Source organism: Pseudonaja textilis, chromosome 1 (assembly GCF_049901715.1).
Source record: "Pseudonaja textilis isolate UNSWEBS1 chromosome 1, rPseTex1.2, whole genome shotgun sequence".
In the NCBI taxonomy this organism is placed as follows: domain Eukaryota; kingdom Metazoa; phylum Chordata; class Lepidosauria; order Squamata; family Elapidae; genus Pseudonaja; species Pseudonaja textilis.
In genome coordinates, this window is record NC_141990.1 from 198,414,194 (window position 1) to 198,439,920 (window position 25,727).

Below are 25,727 nucleotides of genomic sequence, written 5' to 3' on the forward strand. Positions count from 1 at the left end.
AGCCCTCTGCCAGTGAAATGAAGCCCAGATAGGCCACACACAGCCCCCCTGAAGCTCTGTTTTCTGTGGCAGAGGGTTGCAGGAGACTGTCACGGCCAAAAACAGAGGCTTGATGAGTGATGTCGAGCTGGCCACACCCACCTCGGCCATGGTCCCCTGTCCTCCCAAGGTCAAACACAACCCTTATGTGGCCCACAATGAAATTAAATTTGACAGCTAAGTTCTAAGGCTTCTGCTTTTATCATTTTTTGAAATAAAGTGGACACTTGAGACAGAATGTGGGGAATACCTGTTGAATAATCAAGTCTGTGCCTCTTACTAACTTTTTTTTTCTTTGCTGGCCAGCTGTGAAATATTATTGCAGATCAATTCATTATGACAATAATGCTGTTTTTTATACTTTGCAAACTGTTGGTTGCTTTATGCAATATTTTCAATGCTTTGACTCAATTTTTGTTTGGATACAGTGTCTTATATAATCTATATTATACCAGAATACATGGTCTAACTGGAGGCTGACCTTCTATATGGGTAGTCCTCGACTTACAACAGTTCATTTAGTGATCATTCAAAGTTACAACGGCACTGAAAAAAGTGACTCATGACCATTTTTCACACTTACAACCACTGCAGCCTCCCCATGGTCACATGACCAAAATTCAGAGGCTTGGCAACTGGTTCATACTTATGACGGTTGCCCTGTCCCAGAGTCATGTGATCCCCTTTGCAACCTTCTGACAAGCAAAGTCAATGGTAGAGCCAGATTCAACCAACAACCGTGTTACTAATTTAATACATGCAGTGATTCACTTAACAATTGTGGCGAGAAAAGTTGTAAAACGGGGCAAAAAATTCACTTAACAAATGTTTCACTCACCAAGATAAAGTTTGGGTTCCATTGTGGCCGTAACTCAAGGACTGCCTGAATTCCTTAATTCATGAAAAAGTAATTCAAAAAAATACATGAGACTTTCATTCATTAAAGACGTTACAAACTAAAAAAACACGGAACTTTCCAAAGCAAGCGGATATGGCAAAAACCTATTGAAAATATTGTTGGGTTTTAATGAATTGGGTTTTTGTTTTGTTTTGTTTTTGTTTTGCAGAAACTCTATAGGGACGCTTGGGACGATGTAAAGAAATACATTGATTACAGGGTGGACGCAATTCCAATCAGAACCGCCAAAGCCTCAAGATTAATTGCCAGTGATGTAAGTAGTTAACTATATGTTCTTATCTTGTGTGTGTTTGTGTGTGTGTGTGAACTCTAGACCTTCATCAGGGTAAATGATATATGAAATGGTATATATATGAAATCAAATATTTATATATCTTCATTCACTGCAAAATAAGAGATTGCGAGCATCATTCAACTATTGTGAATAAACTGCGCAAGCAACAGGCTCTGGCACATGAAGTTCCATACATTTACCGGATATTTAGATTAGCATTGTAGTCCACAGTACTGGAAGCAATATAATAATGTGAGCTAGGTAGTCATTAAATCTAACTTATAAAGTTAAGACCCAATCACAATTCAATTCCAATGAATTTTGAGTGTTGATCCACAGAACTGGGCAATATTATATGTTGCAGCAGGGTTGGTATTTCAAACATCCACGTGGGACCCACACAAATTTCTGGGGGGGTATTGTTCTAGAGGGCAGATACTGAAACAAGACGCTCTCAAAAAGTAAAGAGAAGAGCAACCAGGATGATTAGGGGACTGGAGGCTAAAACATACAACGAACGGTTTTAGGAACTGGGCTCAGCTAGTCTAGTAAAGGGAAGGACCACGGGAGACATGATAGTGGTCTTCCAATATTTGAGGGGCTGCCACAGGGAGGAAGGGGTCAAGCTATTTTCTAAAGCGCCTGTAGGCCAGACAAGGAATAATGGATGGAAACTGAACAAGGAGAGATTTAACCTGGAAATAAGGAGAAACTTTCTGACAGTGAGAACAATCAACCCTCGGAAGTTGTGGGAGCACCATCACTTGAGACTTTCAAGAAGAAATTGGACTGCCATTTGTCAGAAATGGTGTAGGGTCTCCCGCTTGGGCGGGGGGTTGGATGACCTACAAGGTCCCTTCCAACTCTGATTATCTGTTATCTGTTATCATGCAATTTCTATACAATTTATGATATTACAGATGGAAATTTTATTTGTATCTTTCTTTAAAATTAGTACAAGTACAAAGAAGGTTACCGTAAGCAAGTAGGACACCACGTTGGATTCCGGAACATCCATGACGACCCCAAGCTAGTGTTGGCGATGCATGTAGCCAAATTGCAGAGTGAGAGGGAATACAAGAAACATTTTGAGAAGTTTAAAACCAAGTTTAATAGCCCAGTGGACATGCTATCCATCTTGTTGGCCAAGAAATGCCAGAAACTGGTTAGTGACATTGATTACCGCCGGTACCTCCATGAATGGATATGTTTGCCTGATCAAAATGATGTCATCCAAGCCAAGAAAGCCTATGAGTTGCAAAGTGACGTGAGTAGAAAGTTCATTACTATTATATTTTGACTTTTTTTTTTTACATTTTCCTTTGGCTTTTGGCTGATTATTATTATTTGCTGTTCAAAATTGAAGTACTTGTGTTGCTTCAATTATTATAAGCCATCTTTGTATGAATCAACTTCCTTCTGTTAACATGATGTTTATTATGGGAACCATAACATGTATATAATTCTTTTAATGAAAATTACATTTTCCAATCAGAATCCCACACATGCAGCCGTGTAAATGAACATCATTGATTTCAAATAAATAGGTATTTTAGATCTCCAGTAAAATATGATACCAGGTATAAATGTGAATGTGAAAGAAAATATTTATCGAACTATAGAAAGCGATTCATTTAAAACAGCGTCCAAATTGTAACAATACAATGTTTTTTTCCTTATATGCTATGCCTAGTTAATTTGCTCTTCTCTGTGAGAAAAGAAGGGAAATTTTTATTTTACAGTTAGAATGAATGAGAAATTGCCTCCTGGAAAAAGTGTAAATAGTCTCAACTTTTTTTTGTCTGTCTGTGCAGGCTGTTTATAAATCTGACCTAGAATGGCTACGAGGAATTGGCTGGATGCCAAGTGATTCTGTCTCTGTCAACCATGTCAAACATGCTCAGGCCCTTATTAACGAGGTAAGAGGTTTTCTCCTACAAAAATCTCTCTTGTTTCACACAAAAAAAACCGTTTATAAAAATGTGGCTTTTTCACAGTGCAGCCTTTAGTTCGTGCAAAACTGTTCTCCTTCGTGCATGCTGCATCCTATGGACTGAGCATCCGCTGAGTGATTTTTATTTCTTTATTAGATATATATGTCTGGCCAGCTTAAGAAACAGAATTCTTGGAAGCACACAACATCAATAAAAACAAAACAAACAAAAATAAATACAAAAAAGAAAAAGTCTCTAAATAATAATCTAAAAACCATTAAATAAGCTATGGTTTATTTTACTGTGATTTATTGGATACCTTATTGTTGGCTAATTTCATACACAATGTTAAACTAAAAAACAGATTTTGATTTAATGTGACATAGAATATCCATGTTATGCGGCTCAAAAGGAACAGAAAGGTTGGGTTTTCATTTAATCCAATTTAATATTTATTTATTGGATTTATATGCTGCCCATTTCACCTAGAGGTGACTCTAGGCAGCTTACAACCCGATAAAAGGAACCAGATAAATATTAAAAAAATAAACATTACTATTTTAGATATTTAATTATTAATTTGATAATTTAACATTAAAATTTCAGACCAAGGACCAAACTGAACAGCAATAGCACTGCTGTTTTTTTAGCATAGTTGAGGAGAAGAATTATTAAAAAAGTAAAACCAAAAAAGGTAGCTGTCAATGCAGACTAATATACAGGTAACCCTCGACATTTAGTGACTGTTCAAAATTAAATGGCACTGAAAAAAGTTACTTATGACCATTTTTCACACTTATGACTATTGCAGCATCTGATTTACATGATTTACATTTGGATGCTTGACCTACCTTTATGACAGCTGCAGTGTCCCAGAGTCATGTGACCTTCAGACAAGCACAGTCAATGGGGAAAACAGATTTACTTAACAACCATGTTACTAATTCAAGAACTGCAGTGATTCAGTTAACAACTGTGGTTGTAATATGGGGCAAAACTCAATTAACGAAATTCTCACTTAGCAACAAACTTTGGCTCAATTGTGGTTGTAACTTGAGGACTACCTGCATTTTCCTCCTGTCTTTCTTTCTTGCATGACTATTTATTTTTGTTATTTGCCTCACCTCTGTATTCCTTTCTCTTTTTACAGAGGTTATATCGTACCAAAGCTGATAGACTGCCATTTACTCCGGTGGCTGACAGGGTTGATTATATCACAGCCAAACAAGGTGGAGAAATACTTAGCGATGTAAGTATTGACTTTTTGTTTCAGTCCACCTACATTTATCTCTTAGGATAAAAGGAATAAATCTTGGAAAAGGAAGCGATATATTGTGAACAAATCACTAGATAACTCCAGCAGAGCTCACCAGCTTAATGAATCTTGTGAACTGTGGTAGTCGGAAAATGACATTCTCACAACAACTATGTCAATTATTTTCCTCTACAATAGCATATTTAAACTTTAATCCTACTGTCTCCTACCATCAGTAAATCCTTTATAAAGCAAACTAAGGAATGTCTCCTTTGCGTTTAAGTGCAAAGTATTGATTATTCTCAGCCATGTTGCCCTGTGGGGGATTAGCATAGATCCAAACACCTCATGATTGGGCTGACAGGATTGTTTTGAAAAGATGCTTCCAACCCTTCCCCTTGTCACAGCAACTGCTTTGATTTTATTCTTTAATTAACTGTTTATTTTGACCTGCCTGTATTATTTTATAAATAACTCAAGGCAGAGAACATATCTAATCCTCGACAATAACAACCCCCCTGTGAGATGAGTTGAGCTGAGAGAGGGAGATCAAAGTCAGCCAGCCAGGTTGGATGCATAAGGTGGAACTAGAACTCACAAACTCATGATGATTGAGCCAAAGTCACCCTGTTATCTTTCATGTCTAAGGGTGGGACTATGGCTCTCAGGTTCCTGTTTTCTAGACTTGCACCTTATCTATTACACCAAACTGATTTTACCTAATAAATAATTAAATTATGAGATCAAGTAATAAATCAAACCTATGGTTACATAAAAGATTTCATTAAACAATGAATAAAGTAGAAATACATAATGTCTTGAAGGCAAGACTAAATCCGTGTGTGTCTTTTTTCTCTTGTGAAGTGCATAAAATTAATGGCATTTCAGCACACCCTAACTAGACTTACATATCACAGTGACAATACCTAGGGATTTGCAAGAGCAGCAATGGCAGGCCAACCATGATAGTTTCTAATGGCTTAAAAGGTTGAATTTAATGTATCTTAACTCTGATCTAGCCAATAAGCTTTTCTGTTTCTCCATATATATTTTTTGCAGAAAGGCATGTATTATGCAAATTATGTGTGTGTTTCTGAATTAGAGGTTATATTCTTGTTCTCTGTCTATTCTTATTTTTCTTATTCACAAAAATGAAAAGGTAGATCAGTATCCACAAATATAAATCAGAAACAGAGTCAGCTGGATTTGTTCCAGATATCTGGAGACTTACCTTCCATTGCTATGTTGGATGAGGCTGATGTGAATTGAAAGCCAAAGCATTTAAAGAGCATCAGATGGTCTGCTTAAGATGCAATTTGTACAACTGTAACTTAGATCTGTAATAACTCTATTGTTAACTCTATTTGTTTCCAGGTTAAATACCACCAGGAATGGAATAATATCAAGGCCATTTATACACTAACAGATACACCTCGGTTGCAAGCAGTTAAAAAAGCAGCTAGGATTCTTAATGAGGTATGTAGTTTCCTCCCAAGAATAATAGTAAATAGAAAATTCAGAATAATTTTATATCTTTAAATCATGAGTCCTGATGGGATAGTTGGTGAAAAACTATAGTCAAAGAAAATAAAGATATAAATATACAGGTCTCTTTCTGGAGGTTTCACCCAGCCAGGCTGATTTCAAGAGATTTCTATTCTATCTTCCTCTCCCACAGTTTTCCACTCTATTGACTGCAAAACACATTTACTTATCACCATTGACCCATTGTGCTTTCATTAGACTGTTTTAGTTGCTTCCATTTGTGTACACCCCTCTTTTTTCTCTTTATTTATGAACCCTTTGGATATTCTCATATACGCTCATACTAGGACCAGGTATTTTGGCAGTTCACAAGTTCTTTTAACTCAAAAGCTACAACAAAACGTTGTAGTGACTCTGCAATGACATTCCCCGTTCAGAATTCCATTCCTTTTCTCTCCCTGCAAGTTTCCTATCTTCTTCTGCATTTATTTATTCAGCATTTCTTCCCCTTCAGTGAAAGAGAAAGTTTCCTGTATTTTTGCAAACTTTGTGATTCCAGCAACAGAAACTATGCACAGATGTCAGCTCCAGGCCAAATAAGACAATTAAGTGATTGTTAAGAAATATAATGACAGAATAAAAAACACCTACTCTTTCCCACAAGTTTCTCTTTAACCAGTCTCATTTTAGTGTACCATTTCTTTAAGGAATTTATCATTATTCAATTCCATGCTTCTGGAAAAGTTGTTCCATAATTCTATTTACTACCAATGAGAAAAATTCCATTCATTCCATGTATGTGAAGGAACTTAAGTTCTGGAGATGACCTTATCTGCAGGTGTGCTCAGATGGGAGTGAATGTTCCACTTTTGACTGAACACAGAAACAAACTCATGGCCATGGACGATCTTAACAAGTCAAAACACGAGCATTTCTCTGTGACTACATCAGTGTAACATTGCTCCTACAAACACAGAATCGCAGTTAGAGAGGACTTTGAGAATTCTCAAGATGAACTCATTGATGCACACCCAGATCTATAGTATGTCCAATCTCTCCTGAATAGCCTCAGTAAGGGACAGCACTCTAGAAATTGTTTTGAAGGCGGTCATACATAACCAAGCTACACTAATAGAGAACTTCAAAGGGAAAGAGATATGGCTCAGTGACTCAACACAGGAGTGTGTGTGTGTGTGTGTGTGTGTGTATGTGTGTGTGGTGTGTAAAAGGTTGAGGACCCAATCTCTGGGATCTCCAGAGACAGACCTCCATCTGAAATCCTGTAGATTCGCTATCAATTAATCTTGATGGTGCTAAGATTGACCACTTGCGTATCTCTGAATATGGCATTTTTAAATAATTAGTTATATTTGAAATATTGAAATACAGTTTAATTATTTTGAAGAGATAAGAGACAGTGAGTTTATGAAAAAAAGAAAAAGGTCCAAGGGAAACATTTTCATGACATGGAACAATTTGCTTAAACAGTTATTTTTAATCTGAAGTTTAATCTGGGTGCGTTTTTATTAGAACTAGAAAGAATTATAGTATTTCAGAAAATATTACCTTTTTACTGCTCTTTTTTTTGCAGCATCTGTACAAGGACAGCTGGGAGAAACATAAAGCTACTGGCTACAGTTTGCCTCCTAACAGCGTGCCATTTCGTCATGCCAAGCATTCTGATAATATCCAAAGTGAGGTAAAATCTTTCTACCTTTCAAAAATCTCACAGATTTCAAATATTTGCCATGCTCATCCTTCATAATATTGCAAAACCTATCAAAGCCCATCCAATTTCTGATCACAATGACCCAGTCAGGTTTATTATTTCAGGGACCCATGTTCTTTGTAAGTTATGCAATTGCACCCATATTTTTCTTAATCTTTCTAGAAACTGAGGACAGTAAAAAGGAAGAAAAGATTCGAGGCTGATATTTACACTTATGTCTTTTCTCCCTTTTAGCTAAAATATAAGGCGGATTATGTCATCCAAAGAGGCCACTATGTTGGAGTCAATAATATGAGAGAGGATCCAAAACTGGTGTGGTTTGAGCATGCTGGCAAGATTCAGAATGACAGGTTGTACAAAGAATCTTATCACAAAACAAAGTCCCACATTCACATACCCCCAGATATACGCTCCGTGATTGCAGCCAGAGATTGCCAGGAGATTGTCAGTGAAATTCCATATCGTCATTACCTTCATGAATGGACATGTCATCCTGACCAAAATGACTGCATCCAGGCAAAGAAAGCCTATGACCTTCAAAGTGATGTAAGTAATATTATTATTAATATTATTACTTTTTACCTTTCTATTATTTATTCAGATTTGTTTTAGCCACCCAACTCCAGTTTTACCAAAGTTAATTTTTTTACATGCTAGATATGAAAGTATATCTAAGAGAAAGATCTAGGAAAATAAATCAGGTACATATTCATGTATATATTTATGCGTATATATAAACTGTATTTATGGTTTATTAATGTTTACAGAACCTTTATAAATCTGATCTTGAATGGCTCCGTGGCTGTGGTTGGATTCCATTAGATTCGGTGGATCATCGGAGAGTAAAGAATGCTCAGGATTTAATAAACAAGGTAAATTATTGTTTTGTATACTCATAGCAGCATTCTAGACTTTCCGCAAAAGATAATTAGGATTATGTCATGCTTTTCTACAGAGAATCTACACAAAGGAAGCCATTGATAATTTTGACCATTTCACATCCGTTGAAGACACTCCAGATGTGGTTTTGGCAAAGGCAAACTCGATCATGCAGAGTGACGTAAGCATTCTTTAAAACAAGATGGCTGCAGGAAGTGTCAATATATGTGTGTCCCTGTGTGAGAGAATATATATTTTAAGATGCCATATTATAAGTTTGTCATTGTTTTGCTTGATCATTGTATCTACAGTAGTGTTAATTATTCAGTAGATTGAGAGTTAAATTAATATACTATTCTATAATGCAACGTTATTTTTATCAAAACCTTCAGTATTATGGGAGTTATATATAGCATGAATGCTCTACAATGCTTTTAAATTTTTAATCCATATTTAGGGCCAAAATAGCTGTGTGAAGTCTGTGTTAATGACAGAATTCCTAGCAACAGTTTGGTCTATATAGCTTTAGTGTCTTTCATTCAGAAAAGAAATACACACAGGAACTGGGTATGTCTAGTTTAATGAAAAGAAGGACTATGAGAGACATAATAGCAGTATCCCAATATCTCAGGGGCTGCCACAAAGAAGAGGACGTCAAGCTATCCTCCAAAGCACCTGAGGGCAGAGCAAGAAGCAATGGGTGGAAACTTGTCAAGAAAAGAAGCAACTTAGAACTAAGGAGAAATTTCCTGACAGTTAGAACAATGAATCAGTGGAACAACTGGCCTCCAGGAGTTGTGAATGCTCCAACACTGGAAGTTTTTAAAAATATGTTGGATAACCATTTGTCTGAAATGGTATAGGGTTTCCTGCCTGAGCAGGGGGTTGGACTAGAAGACCTCCAAGGTCCCTTCCAACTCTGTTATTCTCTTCTATTCTATATAAAGAAGTGATAATACTTTATAAATTCCTAAAAATTAGAACAAATTTTCTATATTGCTCTAAAATGGTTTATCATTCTAGGCAGTCAACTTATCAAGTTAACCTTAAACTCAACCTGAAGCCTGAAATTTCCGCCTTGCCTTTCATTTTTTTGTTTAGGTGAAATACAAAGAAACCTTTAACCTTCAAAAAGGCCACTACATCGGTTCTGATGACACACCAGCCTTGAATCATTCCAGACAGATGGTAAAACTCTACAGCGATGTAAGTTATCTTGTATTTCGTATCATGTAAATTCAAGATCTCTTGTATTGTTAGGAAGACATTTAATCTGGGGAAGCCTAGTGTATTTTTGATGCAAATGCCTGTTGGAATTTCACTTTTCCCTGAATCCTGCATCCCACGTTGTGTTTTAACTCTGAACCAGCAATTACATTCACAATAATTTAAAGTACTAAATATTATTCATTGATACAATTTAAATTTACAGTTGAGATAAAATCAATGGGTAATACATTTTTTTTAATGGGCTGGAATAAATTTTGTTCATGTTAACTGTGCAAGTATATTGCTGGGTGCCTTTTCCTTCTTCAAATGATTATCTAGCTATGGCCTTTCAAATAGATTATTAATCGTGATAGATCTAAAGAATCTATAGGCCAAAGATAGAGAAAACAAGCTCTACAATAGAGTCGTTGACAGATCAATCAAAGGAAATCAATTTAGTCACGAAAGAAGACTTCACAGAGGAATTTCTCTTGAAGAAAACTTTATATTATACAGTACTTCCCCCCCCCACACCCCCCCAAATAAAAGAATGGATTTGCCTATAGGCATACAGATCTGACTTTTTAAATAGGAGAGAATACACTGAGATTCTGGACACACTGTGGCTCCTGTACTTGTTTTTATACACTTTTTGGATTCCTCTTCAATAATGGAAGAAAATTCCTGCCAAGGTAGTCCTTGACTTACTACCACAATTGAGCCCAAGGTTTCCATTGCTAAGTGAGACATTTGTTAAGTGAGTTTTGCCCCATTTTACAACTTTTTTTTGCCACAGTTGTTGAGTGAACTGTTGCACTGGTTAAGTTGGTAATGCTACTGTTAATGAATCCGGCTTCCCCATTGATGTTGCCTGTCAGAAGGTAGAAAAAGGTGATCACGTGACCCCAGGACACTGCAACTGTCATAAATATGAGTCGGTTGTCAAGCGTCCTGAATTTTGAACGTGTGACCGTGAGGATGCTGCAACGTTTGTGAAAAACTTACGTCACAAATCACTTTTTTTCGGTGCCGTTGAAACCTTGAACGGTCACTAAACAAACTGTTGTAAGTCAAGGACTACCTGTGCATAATTGTAAGATAAGCGGTAGTATATCAGAGAGTGAGAAAAGGAGAAGTAGGAAGAGATAGAAATAATATTCCCACTAAAGACAGAGAATTAAACAAAACGTGGGGCAACCACCCATTTTGCATTAACTGTGTGTTTCAGACTGGGGAAAGAATCCTGCTCTCGCTTTAAGGCAAAGCTGGGAAACCTTTACGACTTGTGGACTTCAACTCCCAGAATTCTTAAGCCAGGATAGCTGGCTCAGGAATTTTGGGAGTTGAAGTCCACAAGTCATAAAAGGACACACACACACACACACACCCCAGCTTTAAAGGCACTTGCATTTTGACTCTTTTAAACTTACTTCATTCAATCTAATCTGCCATTTTGGTCCCTTCTAGTACATCTACAAGGATGCTTGGGAATCAAACAAGGCTTACGGTTACACTTTGCCTCCAGACTACATCCCAATTGTTGGTGCCAAACATGCCGATTATATTAACAGTGAGGTCTGTATTAGTTTTCTTTTTATTATTCCTTTTGTGGGATTTTTTTTGGGGGAAAATATACACCTAACACTTTGTTTATTCGTCCTTTTCAGCTCAAATATAAAACAACATATGAGAAGCTAAAGGGCCATTATCTGGCGGGGAAAGATAAAAAAGACTTTCCAAGTGTGCTCCATTGTCTTGCTTTCCAAAAAATGCGGAGTGCGGTAAGGAGCTATTTGTGGCTTTTCTTGAATGGTATCATAGCAAGGAAGCTAAATACAGGTAGTCCTCAATTTATGACCACAACTGAGTCCAAAATTTCTGTTGTTAAGTGAGTTTTGTCCAATTTTACGACCTTTCTTGACAGAGTTGTTAAGTGAATCACTGCAGTTGCCAGGGCTGCCTTCTGTCCATTTCCTAGGAAAGAAAAATCCTCAGCTCCATAAAGATTTAGAGGCTTTTACTAAGTACTTTTACTAGGAACGAACTGAAAGCAAGAAATTCCAGGCAAGCTCTGAGGCAAAGCACGTGAAAACAGCAACTTGAAACAAACTGTGCAGCCCAACCCCCTGATATCTAGGCAATCAGAGGCCGCTACATACCAGAGCTAGCAGAAATAACCTTGAAGAGATAAGCAAAACCCAGGCTGTAGTTGCAAAGCTACAATGAAAAACTCTGAAAACCAGTCATAAATCACATTTTCCAGGCCCACTGTAACTTTGAACGGTCACTAAATGAACTGCTGTCAGTGGAGGACTACCTGTAATATAAAGAGAGGAAAACCTGTCTGATGATTGGGGATGAGGCTGTTGTTGTGCGAACCCCGCTGCTCATTTCTTCAGAACAATTCTGAATCCGACTTTGGCAACAGATTGTGACACGCTGTTTGTTTTTGGATGGAGCCCAGAGCCCAGAAACTCTTTATTTTACTAATATTTTCCACTTCTACCTTGTTTTCCAGTTGGCCTACAGGAAAAATTATGAAGACACCAAGGCACATATTCACATCCCAAGTGACATGATCAACCATGTGCTGGCTAAGAAGTGTCAGTATATCCTCAGTGACCTTGAATACCGAACCTACCTACACCAGTGGAACTGTTCCCCTGAAGAGAATGATGTGGTGCTGGCTCGAAAGGCTCAGGAGATTTTGAGTGATGTAGGTAACAGTTTCGTCTCACGGTGCCTGAGAAATGCTTCATTTATTGCAAATCGGTAGTCAAGTTTTTCAACATAATCCAGAGCTTTTGCTTTATATGCTGGCATAGTACAGTAGAACTCTGAATTGCAGGTTCATGGGCTTTCACTGGATAGCCCAAAGGTGCTTTTTCAGGAGGCAGCTGGATTTTCTTTGTTTCTCTTGGAAGACGTTTTGCACCTCATCCAAGAATCTTCTTCAGCTCTGACTGGATGGTGGGGAATGGAAGGATTTATATTCCTTGCAGATAGCTGGACATTTGCATCCTTTTTAGAGAGTTGTTGAGGCCACTTGGAGTTTTGTATGTGTCCTCGGGGTCAGTTAAATGGTGCAAATGGGTTGTGGAGCCTTCTTGGGACTGTTGAAAGGACTGTGTTGTGGAGCTGTGCTTTCTGTGGGATGCTTTTCTCTGCCCCGTGTTCCTTCTGTGCAGAAAAACATCCTGCAGAAAACACACCTCCACAACATACTCCTTTCAGCAGTTTCAAGAGAGCTCCATAACAGTGGTGGGATTCAATTTTCTTTTACTGCCAGTTCTGTGGGTGTGGCTTGGTGGGCGTGGCGGGGGAAAGATACTGTAAATTCTCCAGTCAGAGGTGGTATTTGCCGGTTCTCCAAACTACTCAAAATTTCTGGTTCTCCAGAACTGGTCAGAACCTGCTGAATACCACCTCTGCTCCATACCCATTTGGCACTACACAGGTGGTCCTGAGGACACAGACAAACCTCCAAGTGGCCTACCAACAACTCCAAAAGAATACAAATGACCAGCTGTCTGCAAAGAATATAACTCCTCCCATTCCCCACCATCCAGTCAGAGCTGAAGAAGCTTCTTGGATGGGAAGTGAAACGACTTCAAAGAAAAAACTAGAACGTCCGGGTGCCTCCTGAAAAAGCATCCTTGGGACAACCACGACCAGGATGACTGAGAATCTCCACAGACTTTTATTGGATAGTGCTAATTGTCCCCAAAATAAAGACTGCCTTAAACTGAAAGTGATAAAAATCCTAAATTGATATAGCCAAATAGGGGGATGCTGCAGATTGTAATTCAGCAATGCTTTGAAAACCACTACATCTCTGTTTTAAATCCTCCATAACGTAACCTGATATAATGACTAAAATTGATTTTTTTTTAAAAAAAAGTAGGAATAATATCAAGAAGAAGCTCAGAAGGACATTCAACACACTCTATGTTGAGATTTGCATTCGATAATTCAAATCCAGTGTTTTTGATGTTCCTTTTTTTGTAAAATTTGCCCTGGAATCAAACTGTAGGATGATTGAAGATATCAGTATGATATGCAAGGGATGATAAGAGAAGTTTGATGTTTTCCTTATTATTTTCTCTCTAACTGTAGGTGATATACAAAGATGATTTGACATGGCTGAAGGGAATTGGATGCTACGTGTGGGACACTCCTCAAATCCTGCATGCCAAGAAGTCCTATGACCTTCAGAGTCAAGTAAGAAGAAGCATGAACTACATCTGGGAGGCATATTTAGTTAATCAGTTCAGCCATGCATCACTAGGGTTCATCCATAGATCCACTGAGGAACATTAGGTAGTACAGTTAGGAAACAGTCATTTGTTTTTTTTTTAATTTAGGAAAGCTGCTGTGAAGCAGAATGAATCATTTTGCACTCTGATTCAGGTGTCTCTGAGGATACAGATCAACTCCCAAGTGGCCTCAATGACCCACAGAGTGCTAATACCCAGATGACTGCAAGGAATATAAATCCTTCCATTTCCCACTGTTAATTATAATTGAAGAAGCTTCTTGGAAGAGAAGTGAAATGTTTTCAAGGAAAAAAAAACCCACAAGAAAGTCCAATTGCCTTTTGGAAAAGCACCTTTGGGATGATCTGAATGGCAACTCTTTTACTGCCTGATTCACTTCATTTAATGTTTTGTGTGAATCGGGACAATATGATTTGCTTACAGTCGTGGCTTGCTATGCTTGAGCACAGCCAAGTTAAGGCATCTTTATTTATAGAATTACTTTCCTTTGTGAAAAAAAAATATAGGCATAAATAAATGCAAGGATAGTGTCTCACTTTCTGGGAACAAAGCAAACCTTTCTAATTTTTCTAAACCAAAAAGGGCTTTAGTAGAAATATAGCTCTGCAATATTTTTTTTAAAGCTATCAACTGCTCTGTATTAGAGAGACTCAGACATAATACTCAGACTTCAAAAATATAATCTCATAGATTGTGCACATTTTTACTAAAGAGCTAAGCCCAACTGCCTTTTTTTGCCTTGATTTTATAGCTGAAATACACAAAACAAGGGAAGGACAATTTACCGAACTATGGCGTGGTTATGGACACTCCAGTTTATGTAACTGCCGTTCAGAGTGGTCACAATGCTAGTGAGGTGAGTCATTCTCGTTCTTTGCTTAGATTTATTCCTTATTTTCTTTTTTCTGTAATTTGTATGGAGAGATTGAATGACCGTAACTCACTTTTATTGCAGCTGAGATATAAAGAACACTACCATAAAACAAAGGACAAATATACCACAGTAGTGAAAACAGCAGATCATGATAGGATCCAGAATCTCAAGCACCTCTTCAGTAATGTGAGTATTTTTCTTTTTAATGCTGTTCTGGAGTTATGATAGCATACTTTAGACGGTGTATCAAGCAGCATGCATGCTCATGACTATGAAATGGCTCAAATTTTGCCAAGTTCAGAAGTCTCTTGAAATTACTTTTTGTGCACATTTAAGGAAAACTGATTTTGGCTTACTGCTGCTCTGATAACTTCTTATACCAATATATAACAGCCAAAGTGAAAATGTGTGGATTATTTAGTATTGACTTCTGCTTAGTCTGGCTTATTTAGGATGGAGTGGGGATGGTATTCCTTTCATTTCCAGCCAACTCAAGAAGATTATGAGGAGATAAAGTTATGTGTGAAGGAATATGTACCGTAGTGCTGGGTTACATCCTGTATAAGGTTGATACGGAGTTGTATGTTAATCACTGACAAATTTTCCTTTGTGCCATCATTGGCAAGAATGCTAAAGAGGATCCAAATGTTTGTTCTATACAAAAAGCAAAAGGTATTCTATATACCAGTGATGGCTAACCTTTTTGTTGTTGTGTGCTGAAAGTGCATGCTGCCTACACTCAGGGGTGGGATTCTACCAGTTTGTACCTATTTGCTAGAACTGGTTGTTAACATTCTAAGCAGTTTGGAGAACCGGTTGTTAGAAGAAATTACTGGCCTAATCCTGTAAGGAAGGCAGGAAGGAAACATTCTGGTGTTGCTTACAGAAACTGCCTCTCCGCTAACCCTTTTTACATTCTTCGCAGGACTAGACTTCCTGTCTCTGGAACTTGTCTGGAGTTTCCCCCCCCACACCTTTGCTGGTACTTTGCTTATGTGGAGTGACCATTCAAAGTTACAATAGCACTGAAAAAAGTGACTTATGACCATTTTTCACACTTACGACTGTTGCAGCATCCCCACAGTCATGAGAGGCCAGGCGAGGAGATGCATGCCTCAATATGAGTGATATTGAGTTGGCCACACCCAGCCAATAACATGAGCACCAAGCCACGTCCACCCAGTCACATGACCACCAAGCCACACCCACCAACTAAGCCACACCCACAGAACCGGTTGTTAAAAAATTTGAATCCCATCCCTGCCGACACCCATAATGCAATGCATGCCACTTCTGGTACACATGCCATAGGTTTGCCATCACGGCTATGTACTGTGCTACTTTTTACAAGTATTCCTTGACCACAAGTGAACCAAAATTTATCTTGGTAAGCAAGACAGTCACTGAGTTTTTTGCCCCATTTTATGACCTTTCTTATGTCAAACATTTTTATTAAGTTATTAAGTATTATAAAGTACAAAATACAAAAGTAAATAAAAGAGCAATGAGGAGAAGGGGAAAGAGAAGTGAGGAAAGGTAAGGAAAAGAAAAGAAAAAGAAGCATTGACTTCTGACTCTCTCTGTTGCAGTACAATAAGGCATTAGCATCAAATCACAGCTTTTTGTTTTTCCATAATAATCTGAACAAATCATTTCTGTAAAGAGCTATCAATCTAATCTATAAAACCCTAATCTATAAAACGCAAAGTCAAAATTACATTCTTTTCCACATCAAGTATGAAATTCAGAAGCGGTTTCCATGTGGGATCAAAAGTACTTATGTTCTTTTCTGTAATCACAGTAGTCAGTTTTGCCATTTCAGACCTTCCTTGCCACAGTTGTTAAGTGAATCACTGCAGTTCAGTTAGTAGCAGGGTTGGCAAGTGAACCGAGCTTCCCCACTGAACATTGTCAGAAGGTCACAAAAGGGGATCACATGACCCCCAGGCCACTGCAACTGTCATAAATACATGCCAATTGCCAAGCATTCAAATTTTGATCATGTGACCATGGGGATGCTACAACGGATGTAGGTGTGAAAAATGATCACGACCCCTTTTTTTCAGTGCCATTGTAACTTTAAATGATCACTGAGCGAATGGTTGTTGTAAGTTGGTTTATTCGTGTCTGAAGCATTACAATTAAAATAAGGCATAGTGTATGACATAAAGTTTAAAATATAAACATGGCTGTAAGTCGAGGACTACCTGTTTTACACTGCTGTTTCATAGATTTTGTCTCAAATATAGATATAACTGTTTCTTCTTTCTTCAGAATGTATACAAGAAACTGTGGGAGAAAATCAAGTCCATCACTTATAAATTGCCTCCTGATGCCGTGCCTTTCGTTCGTGCTAGGCAGCTGAAATATAATGCCAGTATTGTAAGTAGACCTAACAATGCATTTATAAATCTGCTTTAGAAATAAGGCATAGTTCCTGTGTGGTTTATTTTTCTTTTCTTTGCCACTAGGTGAAATATCGGGAAGAGTATGATAAATTCAAAGCTCTCTACACTATACCTAAAGGTGTCCAGGATGATCCCAACACTGCAAGATGCTTACGAGTTGGCAAGCTGAACATTGATGTAAGATTTTTAAAAAAACCTATATTATTAAACATTTCCTACTTCTCCATGTGGTGAGATGTCAAACACAAAAATTACAAGCCTTGATTCCTTTGGATTTAGAGAGAAACTTACATTGCCAAGATATTTTAGGCCAGCCAAGGCTTACATGTATTATATTGCTGTAGTTATATTAAATATTCAGTGATTCCTAGTCACTGTATTTTTGTAAAACTATTTTAGCATGATTAGAGCACTATTATATTCCAAAATAAATCAATAAGCATTTGCTTAGATTTATTCTAATCATAGTATTCAACTCTTTAGAAAATTATCACAGATCCTATTTAGCTGGGAAGTGTACTGGGTTAGTGTACTATTAACTAAGTTTTCTGTCTGAATTTCCTAGCGCTTATACAGAGACGTCTATGAAAAGAACAAGGCTAAAATCCATATTGTGCCAGACATGGTGGGCATTGTGACAGCTAAGAAAACACAGAAGAAAATCAGTGAAGTTGATTATCGTGTCCATCTCCATCAGTGGGCTAGTATTCCAGATCCTCATGCCAATATTCTTGCCCGAAAAGTCAATAATCAACTTAGTGATGTAAGTCAATTATATTATAACTCCTTCTTAGAAATCTATTAAACGAACGTTACACAAGGCAGAAAAAGTATGAGTGATGGCATGTACTTCATTTTATACGTTGCAAGCTATACTGAATTAATTTTAATGCAACTTAATGCAAACACAAGCTGAAAGTATGATACTGATGTATAACCGCCATATGTTGGTTTAGATTATAAAGCAACCATAAACATCTATAAACCAAGGCATTAAAAATAGAATCATTATCAGTTTTTGTTTGGAAGTGATAAAGGAATTGTATAGCATATAACTTTAAAGGGGAAAATGTAAAATTTTATATAAATGACCATTTTTAATTTTGCTAGATTTAAAGACCACCTAATCCCAGAAGAACTCTGGATCACTGACATTTTACAAAACTTAAAACAATAAAAACAAGAAATTATGTATACCTGGACAAACTATGCGCATCACAAAAAATTACAACTGACATCATTTTCTGATTTGCAATGGAACATTTTAGGATCTCATTTTATAGCAAATACTTATAAATACAAAACTTCCATAAAAATAGTAATTTATCCTGATTTTTTTTAATATAATGTCCATGCTATTAAAATACAATTGTGAGCTATTTCTCACTGCATCTCCATGCCTACCTTTTGCTCCATCTCAGCAATGAAGGTATTTGGGTTGCTGCCATTACGCATATTGTTTTGAGGGCAGGGATTGGTGGGTTCCTGGCCCTCCTATCTTCTTCTGTCAGAGTCACCCATTAGCAGAAATACCAAAGGTCAGCTGCCCTTGGTCATTCTGGGGTGATAAGCGAATGAACCTTATAAGTATTACTCTCAGAACAAAATAAAAAAGAGTGGTCAATGAAAAAAAAAGCAAAAATGTGGCAAACAACCTTTAGAGTCGGGGTGTCAAACTCGCATTGTCATGACGATACCACGTAATGTGACTTTTCCCCCCTTTGCTAAACTGTGCATGGGTGTGGCCAGCGCATAACGCATCCGGCCCGCGGACTGCAAGTTTGACACTCCTGCTTTAGAGCATTCGAGCAAAAAAAAAAAAAAGAGCGTACTTTGGAAGTGAAAGAAATTCATGAGGTAAAAAGAAAAAAGCCAAAAGGGCATAAAATTAGAAATGTAGCACCTTATCAGGCATCTCTTTTCTTGTTGATGAAACTAACTACCATCAGAAAACTAAAGGCTTAAGAGCAGCAGGCACAGAGAATCCTTGGATGGAATTGAGTTGAAAAGGCTGGTTTAAACTAACTAGCCACTTTTGGTGGCTTCCTGCTTCTAGTAATTATATTTTCTTCAGATGGCAGAGGCTGGTAAAAAGAAGGCCCAACTGAATTATATTCTGCTTGTCTTTCAAGAGTTTTCAGACCAGAACTGATAAGCATGGATACTAGAAAGCCATGAACTTAACATTCAGATTAATCTTGTCAGTTGTATTTCTTCCAGGCCTGGAATTAAATTAATAGATCATTTTACATGATGGACCCAAGCTGGGAAGTTAACTTTAGTTGATAGATAAAGCATTCTTGAGATTGCATAGAATGAATCCTCACCCTTTCTCTTGGTTTCTCTTTTAATTTTAATACCTCAGGTTGTATACAAAGATGATCTCAACTGGCTCAAAGGCATTGGCTGTTTTGTTTGGGACACTCCTGAAATTCTTCATGCTAAACATGCCTATGACCTTCGCAATCTTGTAAGTATGGTTGGCAATTTCTGATCACTTCAAACTTCTACCAACCCAAACATTTTCAAATGCAAAAAATATCTTTCTTACTAACTGGAAGGAGCGAAGCACATGAGGCACCAGCCATCTTTCCAAGATGGTTTTAGTCTTGCCAAAGCTATTGTTGCTTGCAATTTTCCACTGCTTCCTTTCTTCATAGAAAAGAGGCTCCAAGCCAGATACAACTTGATTTGTTTTAACAATGCTACGTTCACAAAATTATTAAATGGATATTATTTTTGAAAAATAAGGTGACAAAAAATGAAGACGTAATCTATGTATTCTTCCCCCCTCACAGCTCAAATACAAGGCGGAGGCAGAGAAAATGAAGAGCAAATATTCGGTAGTCACACACACACCTCTCTATGTTCAAAATGTGCTCAGTGGCAAGAATCTGAGTGAAGTGAGTATCTGCATTTCTGTTTCCATCAGCTTCTTCCCCGGTCCTTCAATGATCATTATGTCCACCAGGCAATCAGTGGCAATTGAAGAAACAGTTCAAATCTGCAGCTGGAAATAGTTCAGGCATGGGTCCTCTTCCCATTTCAGCCTCAAAATCAGAAATTGCTTTCAGAGTGATCTAGTTTCATTTTTTTTTTTTTTGCAATTTTATCAGTCAAATAGAGCACGTTCACAAATACTGCAGACATTGAATGGGGATTGATTTTCCCCCAATGCAAGTGATTGCATAGCTTCAGAAAAAAAAAACCCTGCAGCAACAGAAGATTTCCCCCACACTATTCTTGCTTTTATATCTAAGTCACACATTAGAGACACAGGACCATTTTATTTTTCAGTTCATTTAGCTCTTTTTGAACAGCTATTTATATCATAAGATAAAAGAGTCCTTGTTTTTACTCTTATGTTTTAGGTTGGTTACTACATTTATTGCTGTTACTTATGAAGCTCTGGTGTGGGTTTTTTTTTTTAACCATGGATGTTTTAATTTGTTCTACTATGTTCTATATAAGCTACTGAAAGCCTTTTAGATTGCCGCAGGGTAAAAAATGAATAAATAAATTAATAGGACTGACTTTTTTTCTTTACTCTTCAGCAAGTGCTTGAAAAGTCCACACCTGCTGGCTTTCCAGGCAAAGTAATGTTATGTGATCAATGTTTATGCAACCATCATAGTTGCATGTAGTAGTTCAAGTTATAATTTTTAACAAAACTATAGCGAAGTCAAGATATTTCTTCCCCATCAGCTTTTTGTCACACTAGTTCCTAATTCACTATATTTCTGCATCATTTAGACCAGGGGTGTCCAACCTTGGCAACTTTAAGACTTGTGGACTTTAACTCCCAGAATTCCTCAGCCAGCTTGCTGAGGAATTCTGGGAGTTGAAGTCCACAAGTCTTAAAGTTGCCAAGGTTGGACACCCCTGATTTAGACTCTGGATCAGATGTGGGAAGGAAAAAGGAAGGAAGGGAGGGGTTCTTTTTTCAGATCTCATGAGACAGAGAGAGAGCATTAGGATTTTCCTTGGAAACTCTACTTTTGCTCTCTCTAGATCTGATCGATATCTAACCAGCATTTAAAAACTAAAACAATGAGGAAGCTTTTGCTAATATTCAACATAGCTTATTTTGTTTCGTCAATTCTTAGGCTGTTTACCGCCATAACTACGTGCATCATATCAAAGGGAAATATACATCAACAAATAAGACAGTGGATCTGGAGCGGGCAAATCGGGCTTACAAGATACAGAGTGAAGTAAGAACTTGGATTTTGGCTCTTGATGACAATTTTTTTTTAAAAAAGAGGGAGGGAAGGGGTTTGTTGGAATTTGGGGTCATGAAGCTGCAGAGGAACAGCAGCAATGATGTACAAATAATACAGTATCAAATATAAAAGAATAAGAAGGAGATGTTCAAGACAGGCAGTTATAGTGAACCCAGCTGTTTAGAATACAATGACCCAGCTGTTTAGAATTATTTAGGTATAAAACTTTGAAGTGTGCTGATATGTCTCTTCATTAGCAGTGTGATTTTAACTACCTTTTTTGGAAGTGAGATTGCCAATAGAAAGTGCACTCTCTCAATTCAGGATGCCAATTTGTAGAACTGTTCTGTTTCCTTGGCAATAAAACAGAAGGGGCTTGCTACTTCCTCTCTCAGAATGCTGTTCCTATTCTAAGTTACAGGCTTTGGATTTTTTTTTTTTGGGGGGGGGATGTCTCTCTGTCTAATACTAATACAGATCTGTCCCTAATGAGCTGCAGGGGTGCAGTGGTGAGAGTGCAGTACTGCAGGCTACTTCTGCTGACTGCCAGCTGACTGCAATTTGCCAGTTCAAATCTCACCAGGCTCATAGGTGACTCAGCCTTCCAGCCTTCCGAGGTGGGTAAAATGAGGTCCCAAATTGTTGGGAGCAATGACTGACTCTTTAAACCTCTTAAAGAGGGGTGTAAAAGCACTGTAAACTGGTATATAAAGGTCTAAATGCTATTGCTGTTGCTAATCCTTAGGTTTCTGAAGACCAGCCAAGGCCAGCAAGGGGCAGAGTTCAGCACACTTACCTTTTTCTGACCATAATCCTAAACTTAGCAGACTGTGGAATCATAGAGTTGAAAGAAGGCTAATTAGGCCATCTAACACAACCCTTTCTTAGTGGAAAATCTAAATTCAACTGTATCCCTATCAGATTGACTTGCCCCTGCTTGAACATATCCTATCAAGAGGAGATCATCACTTCCCTTGTTGAAACGTTATTACCTTTGAGTACTGCAATTAAAAGTGGTTAGGATTGCATTTCTCAATGTATATTTTCAATTTACCAACTCAGGCTGTGAAGAAGTTCTGAGAAAAAAAATGAGTGTGGGCGGAGCCTGGTATGACTTCTGCTTGCACAGCGGTAGAGCATACCCAAAGTTGATTCTACACGTTTAAAGTTTCCCAACAATGCCCTTAAAGGGTTTTGTATATTATTATACATTATTCCATTTTTATTCATTTATTCGTTTGTTTTTGGCAGCCTCTCTACCGGAATGCTGGCTTGCATGCCCTTCCCACTGGATACAAACTCCCACCAGATACCCCTGGTTTCAAGCATGCTAAACATGCCTACTATATTGGCAGCGATGTAAGTAACTGTTTAATTAATTTTTAATTCCAGACAGAGAGAGACCAAAAGACAGAAATACTGTTGGAGTAATATTAAACATACCAGTAGCACCCAAAATAATTCCATAATGCAATCTTTATGCTTATTCATGCTTAAGAGTATAAAGATAGATTTTAGATATGAAGTTGCATGAGATAAACAATATGCAGGAGATATCCTTGTGTTAACAGCCACATACCCTTAGTCTTTTGTTAGCTATAGAAAATTTGTATTATATTGGAAAAATCCTCTCATTTATGGAAGAGATTTTCTGCTCATGGGAGGGCCTCTCTATAGCAAAACTTACTGTATTTGTATGACTTTATATTTAGGATAAGATGAAAAGCTTTATCTTACTGCAAAAGACATGAAAAAGTCACAATTGTTTCAAAAATCTGTCATATAATTTTCTTTCTGCTTTATATGTGTGTATATTTTTAAAATGTAATTCTAAGGATCTTTCTTTTATTGACTTATTCTTTCACTTAAGTCATATAATTTCAAAAGAAACAAATAAAAACAAACATAATAAAAGCAGAGGTTTTATTAAATATTCAAATGAATTAAGGAAGGTATTGAGATCATGACTGTCTAACTGCAATATGGGGTCTTTTGACTATATGTTTACATGAAATATTGGTTTCATTATATATAATACATGATTCATTTGGTTTTTGGGTTCTGCTGAAGCTGTTTTTATCTATTAAGGATACCTGAAACTGAAGTCTATGTATACATTTGTTTTTCAGATAAAATATAAAGAAATTTTTGAACACATCAAGGGCACTGGTTACAATTTTGGGCCCAAAGCTGTTCCATTTGTACATACAAGGAAAGTCAATAAAATCCTTAATGAGGTAAGTAATTAATTCATAAAGCCAAACATTGCTCTGACACAGTACTTGGTTTTAGAAAACTAAAGTGATCACTGTTAGAATCTTACATCGGAATCTTACATTAAAAATGGTGCACTTCTGTACAATGCTTATGAAATCATTTCAGATAAAGTGGATAAATGTATCTGTCAGAAATATTAATGATTTAAATTATGTATTCTAATCAATAACTTTCAAAATCTCACAGTTATACACTTTTGTAATGAAGAACATGTGTGCATAAAATCTGCATGTCTACAAAATAGTAAGAAGCAGTGGTAGAATTTAACTGGTGTAACAACTGGTTCGGAGCGCATGCGCTTCACATTAGAAAACAGCTCTAAAACTTACCTCATCTTCAGCCCCGGTGAGTAGAATAGCGGAGGCGCAGCAATCCGCTCTGCCATGCCTATTAGCTGGGCTTCAAACAAAGGTAATATAGGACAGAATAGTGCAAGGGTAGGTGGGTGGGTCCAACTCATCGCAGAACTACTGGTTCGCCCGAACCTGTCCGTGCCGGCTGAATCCCATCCCTGGTAAGAATGTTAATGCTCAGTATTAATGCATTGGCTGAGGTAGTAAATGTTTTAGGTTTATCTGAATGGTTGCGAATGTGTTTATAGATTTTGTGGGGAGGAGGGGCACCACAGTGAGTGTGTCCATTTACACACTGGCTGTATGGAGAACATGTCCAGTCGCAAGCTTTTCATTTCATAGAAAGGTAACCTGATGAAAATAACAGTGAAGTCAACTTTTTGATCATCTACAAACATAGCAGAAATGGGATCTGAGCATTAAAATAGGAGGGTGGTTTTTTAAAAAATTAAAGAAAATAATAAATTACACCTGAAAAAGGCCAAAGTACTCCAGGTAAGAATCGTAGTAGGAATGATAAACTGCTTTCTCTCAATCTGTTGCTTGTTGTAAAGCAACTGTTTTGAGCATGGAGCTCCATGAGTATTCTATTTCTTTTAATACAGATAGTCCTCAACTTATGACCACAAATGAGCCCAAAATTTCTATGTGGAACATTTGTTAAGTTAATTTTGCCCCATTTCACGACCTTTCTTGACACAATTGTCAAGTGAATCGCTGCAGTTGTTAAGTTAGTAACATGGTTGTTAAGTGAATCTGCCTTCCCCATTGACTTTGTAAGAAGATCACAGAAGGTGATTATATGATCCCGAGACATTGCAACTGTGATAAATATGAGCATCTGAATTTTGATCATGTGACCATGGGGGATGCTGCAACAGTTGTAACTGTGAAAAATGGTCATAAGTTACTTTTTTCAGTGCCATTGTAACTTTGAACAATCACTAAATGAACTGTTGTAAATTGAAGACTATCTGTGTTAATTTAAGTGGCATAGCTAACTCATGTGTTTACTATTTAGCATTCATGGGTTAGTTCTACCTATTCAAATGACCAGAATAAGTGTTTTTTTAGGAAATACTGTGCAAAATAGATTAAGATTTAATTTTAATTTTTTGTTTAATCCTTTTTCTTTTCTTACAGAGAATGTATCGGGAAGTATATCACAAAAATAAAGATAAGATTCATACTACACCTGATACTCCACACAATCGCCAAGTGAAAATAAACCAAGAAGCTTTCAGTGATGTAGGCATATCTTATTTTTCTATTAGATGCACAATTTGTGTTGTGTTTGATTTTGCTGGGAGGGGAGAAGCTTATTCTTCTTCTCTGTTTATTTTAGCTTATCTACAAGACTGATTTCTTCAGGATGCAAGGGCACTTGATTTCCTTACCGTTTACTCCAGAAACTGTACACAACCGTTACGTTGGAGAAATTACAAGTGATGTAAGCAAGACTTGTTTTAAAACTTTAGAATAAGTTGCTGTGAATAAATATAGATGGGTTGCAACAGATATTAAGGCCTATAGTAATATCATTTTTTTTTGTATACTGCATTCTCTCCCTAAAAAGAATTTATCAAAATGGA

At 37.2% G+C, this 25,727-nt stretch overlaps 1 protein-coding gene across 50 annotated transcripts in view; it reads left to right on the forward strand.

The window, feature by feature from the left end:
- NEB (nebulin) overlaps positions 1 to 25,727 on the forward strand; it is a 210,313-nt gene that overhangs the window by 123,001 nt on the left and 61,585 nt on the right. For all 50 annotated transcript variants that reach the window (XM_087920214.1, XM_087920218.1, XM_087920215.1 and 47 more), the window contains exons 114-139: positions 1,107 to 1,211; positions 2,188 to 2,499; positions 3,047 to 3,151; positions 4,317 to 4,415; positions 5,796 to 5,897; positions 7,498 to 7,605; positions 7,870 to 8,181; positions 8,403 to 8,507; positions 8,591 to 8,695; positions 9,616 to 9,720; positions 11,191 to 11,298; positions 11,391 to 11,504; positions 12,242 to 12,439; positions 13,840 to 13,944; positions 14,752 to 14,856; positions 14,956 to 15,060; positions 17,149 to 17,256; positions 17,346 to 17,459; positions 17,848 to 18,045; positions 19,648 to 19,752; positions 20,081 to 20,185; positions 21,389 to 21,496; positions 22,757 to 22,864; positions 23,635 to 23,742; positions 25,279 to 25,383; positions 25,481 to 25,585. In XM_087920214.1, coding sequence (XP_087776340.1) covers positions 1,107 to 1,211; positions 2,188 to 2,499; positions 3,047 to 3,151; positions 4,317 to 4,415; positions 5,796 to 5,897; positions 7,498 to 7,605; positions 7,870 to 8,181; positions 8,403 to 8,507; positions 8,591 to 8,695; positions 9,616 to 9,720; positions 11,191 to 11,298; positions 11,391 to 11,504; positions 12,242 to 12,439; positions 13,840 to 13,944; positions 14,752 to 14,856; positions 14,956 to 15,060; positions 17,149 to 17,256; positions 17,346 to 17,459; positions 17,848 to 18,045; positions 19,648 to 19,752; positions 20,081 to 20,185; positions 21,389 to 21,496; positions 22,757 to 22,864; positions 23,635 to 23,742; positions 25,279 to 25,383; positions 25,481 to 25,585 — 3,357 coding nt within the window. The remainder of the gene's footprint in view (positions 1 to 1,106; positions 1,212 to 2,187; positions 2,500 to 3,046; positions 3,152 to 4,316; positions 4,416 to 5,795; positions 5,898 to 7,497; positions 7,606 to 7,869; positions 8,182 to 8,402; positions 8,508 to 8,590; positions 8,696 to 9,615; positions 9,721 to 11,190; positions 11,299 to 11,390; positions 11,505 to 12,241; positions 12,440 to 13,839; positions 13,945 to 14,751; positions 14,857 to 14,955; positions 15,061 to 17,148; positions 17,257 to 17,345; positions 17,460 to 17,847; positions 18,046 to 19,647; positions 19,753 to 20,080; positions 20,186 to 21,388; positions 21,497 to 22,756; positions 22,865 to 23,634; positions 23,743 to 25,278; positions 25,384 to 25,480; positions 25,586 to 25,727) is intronic.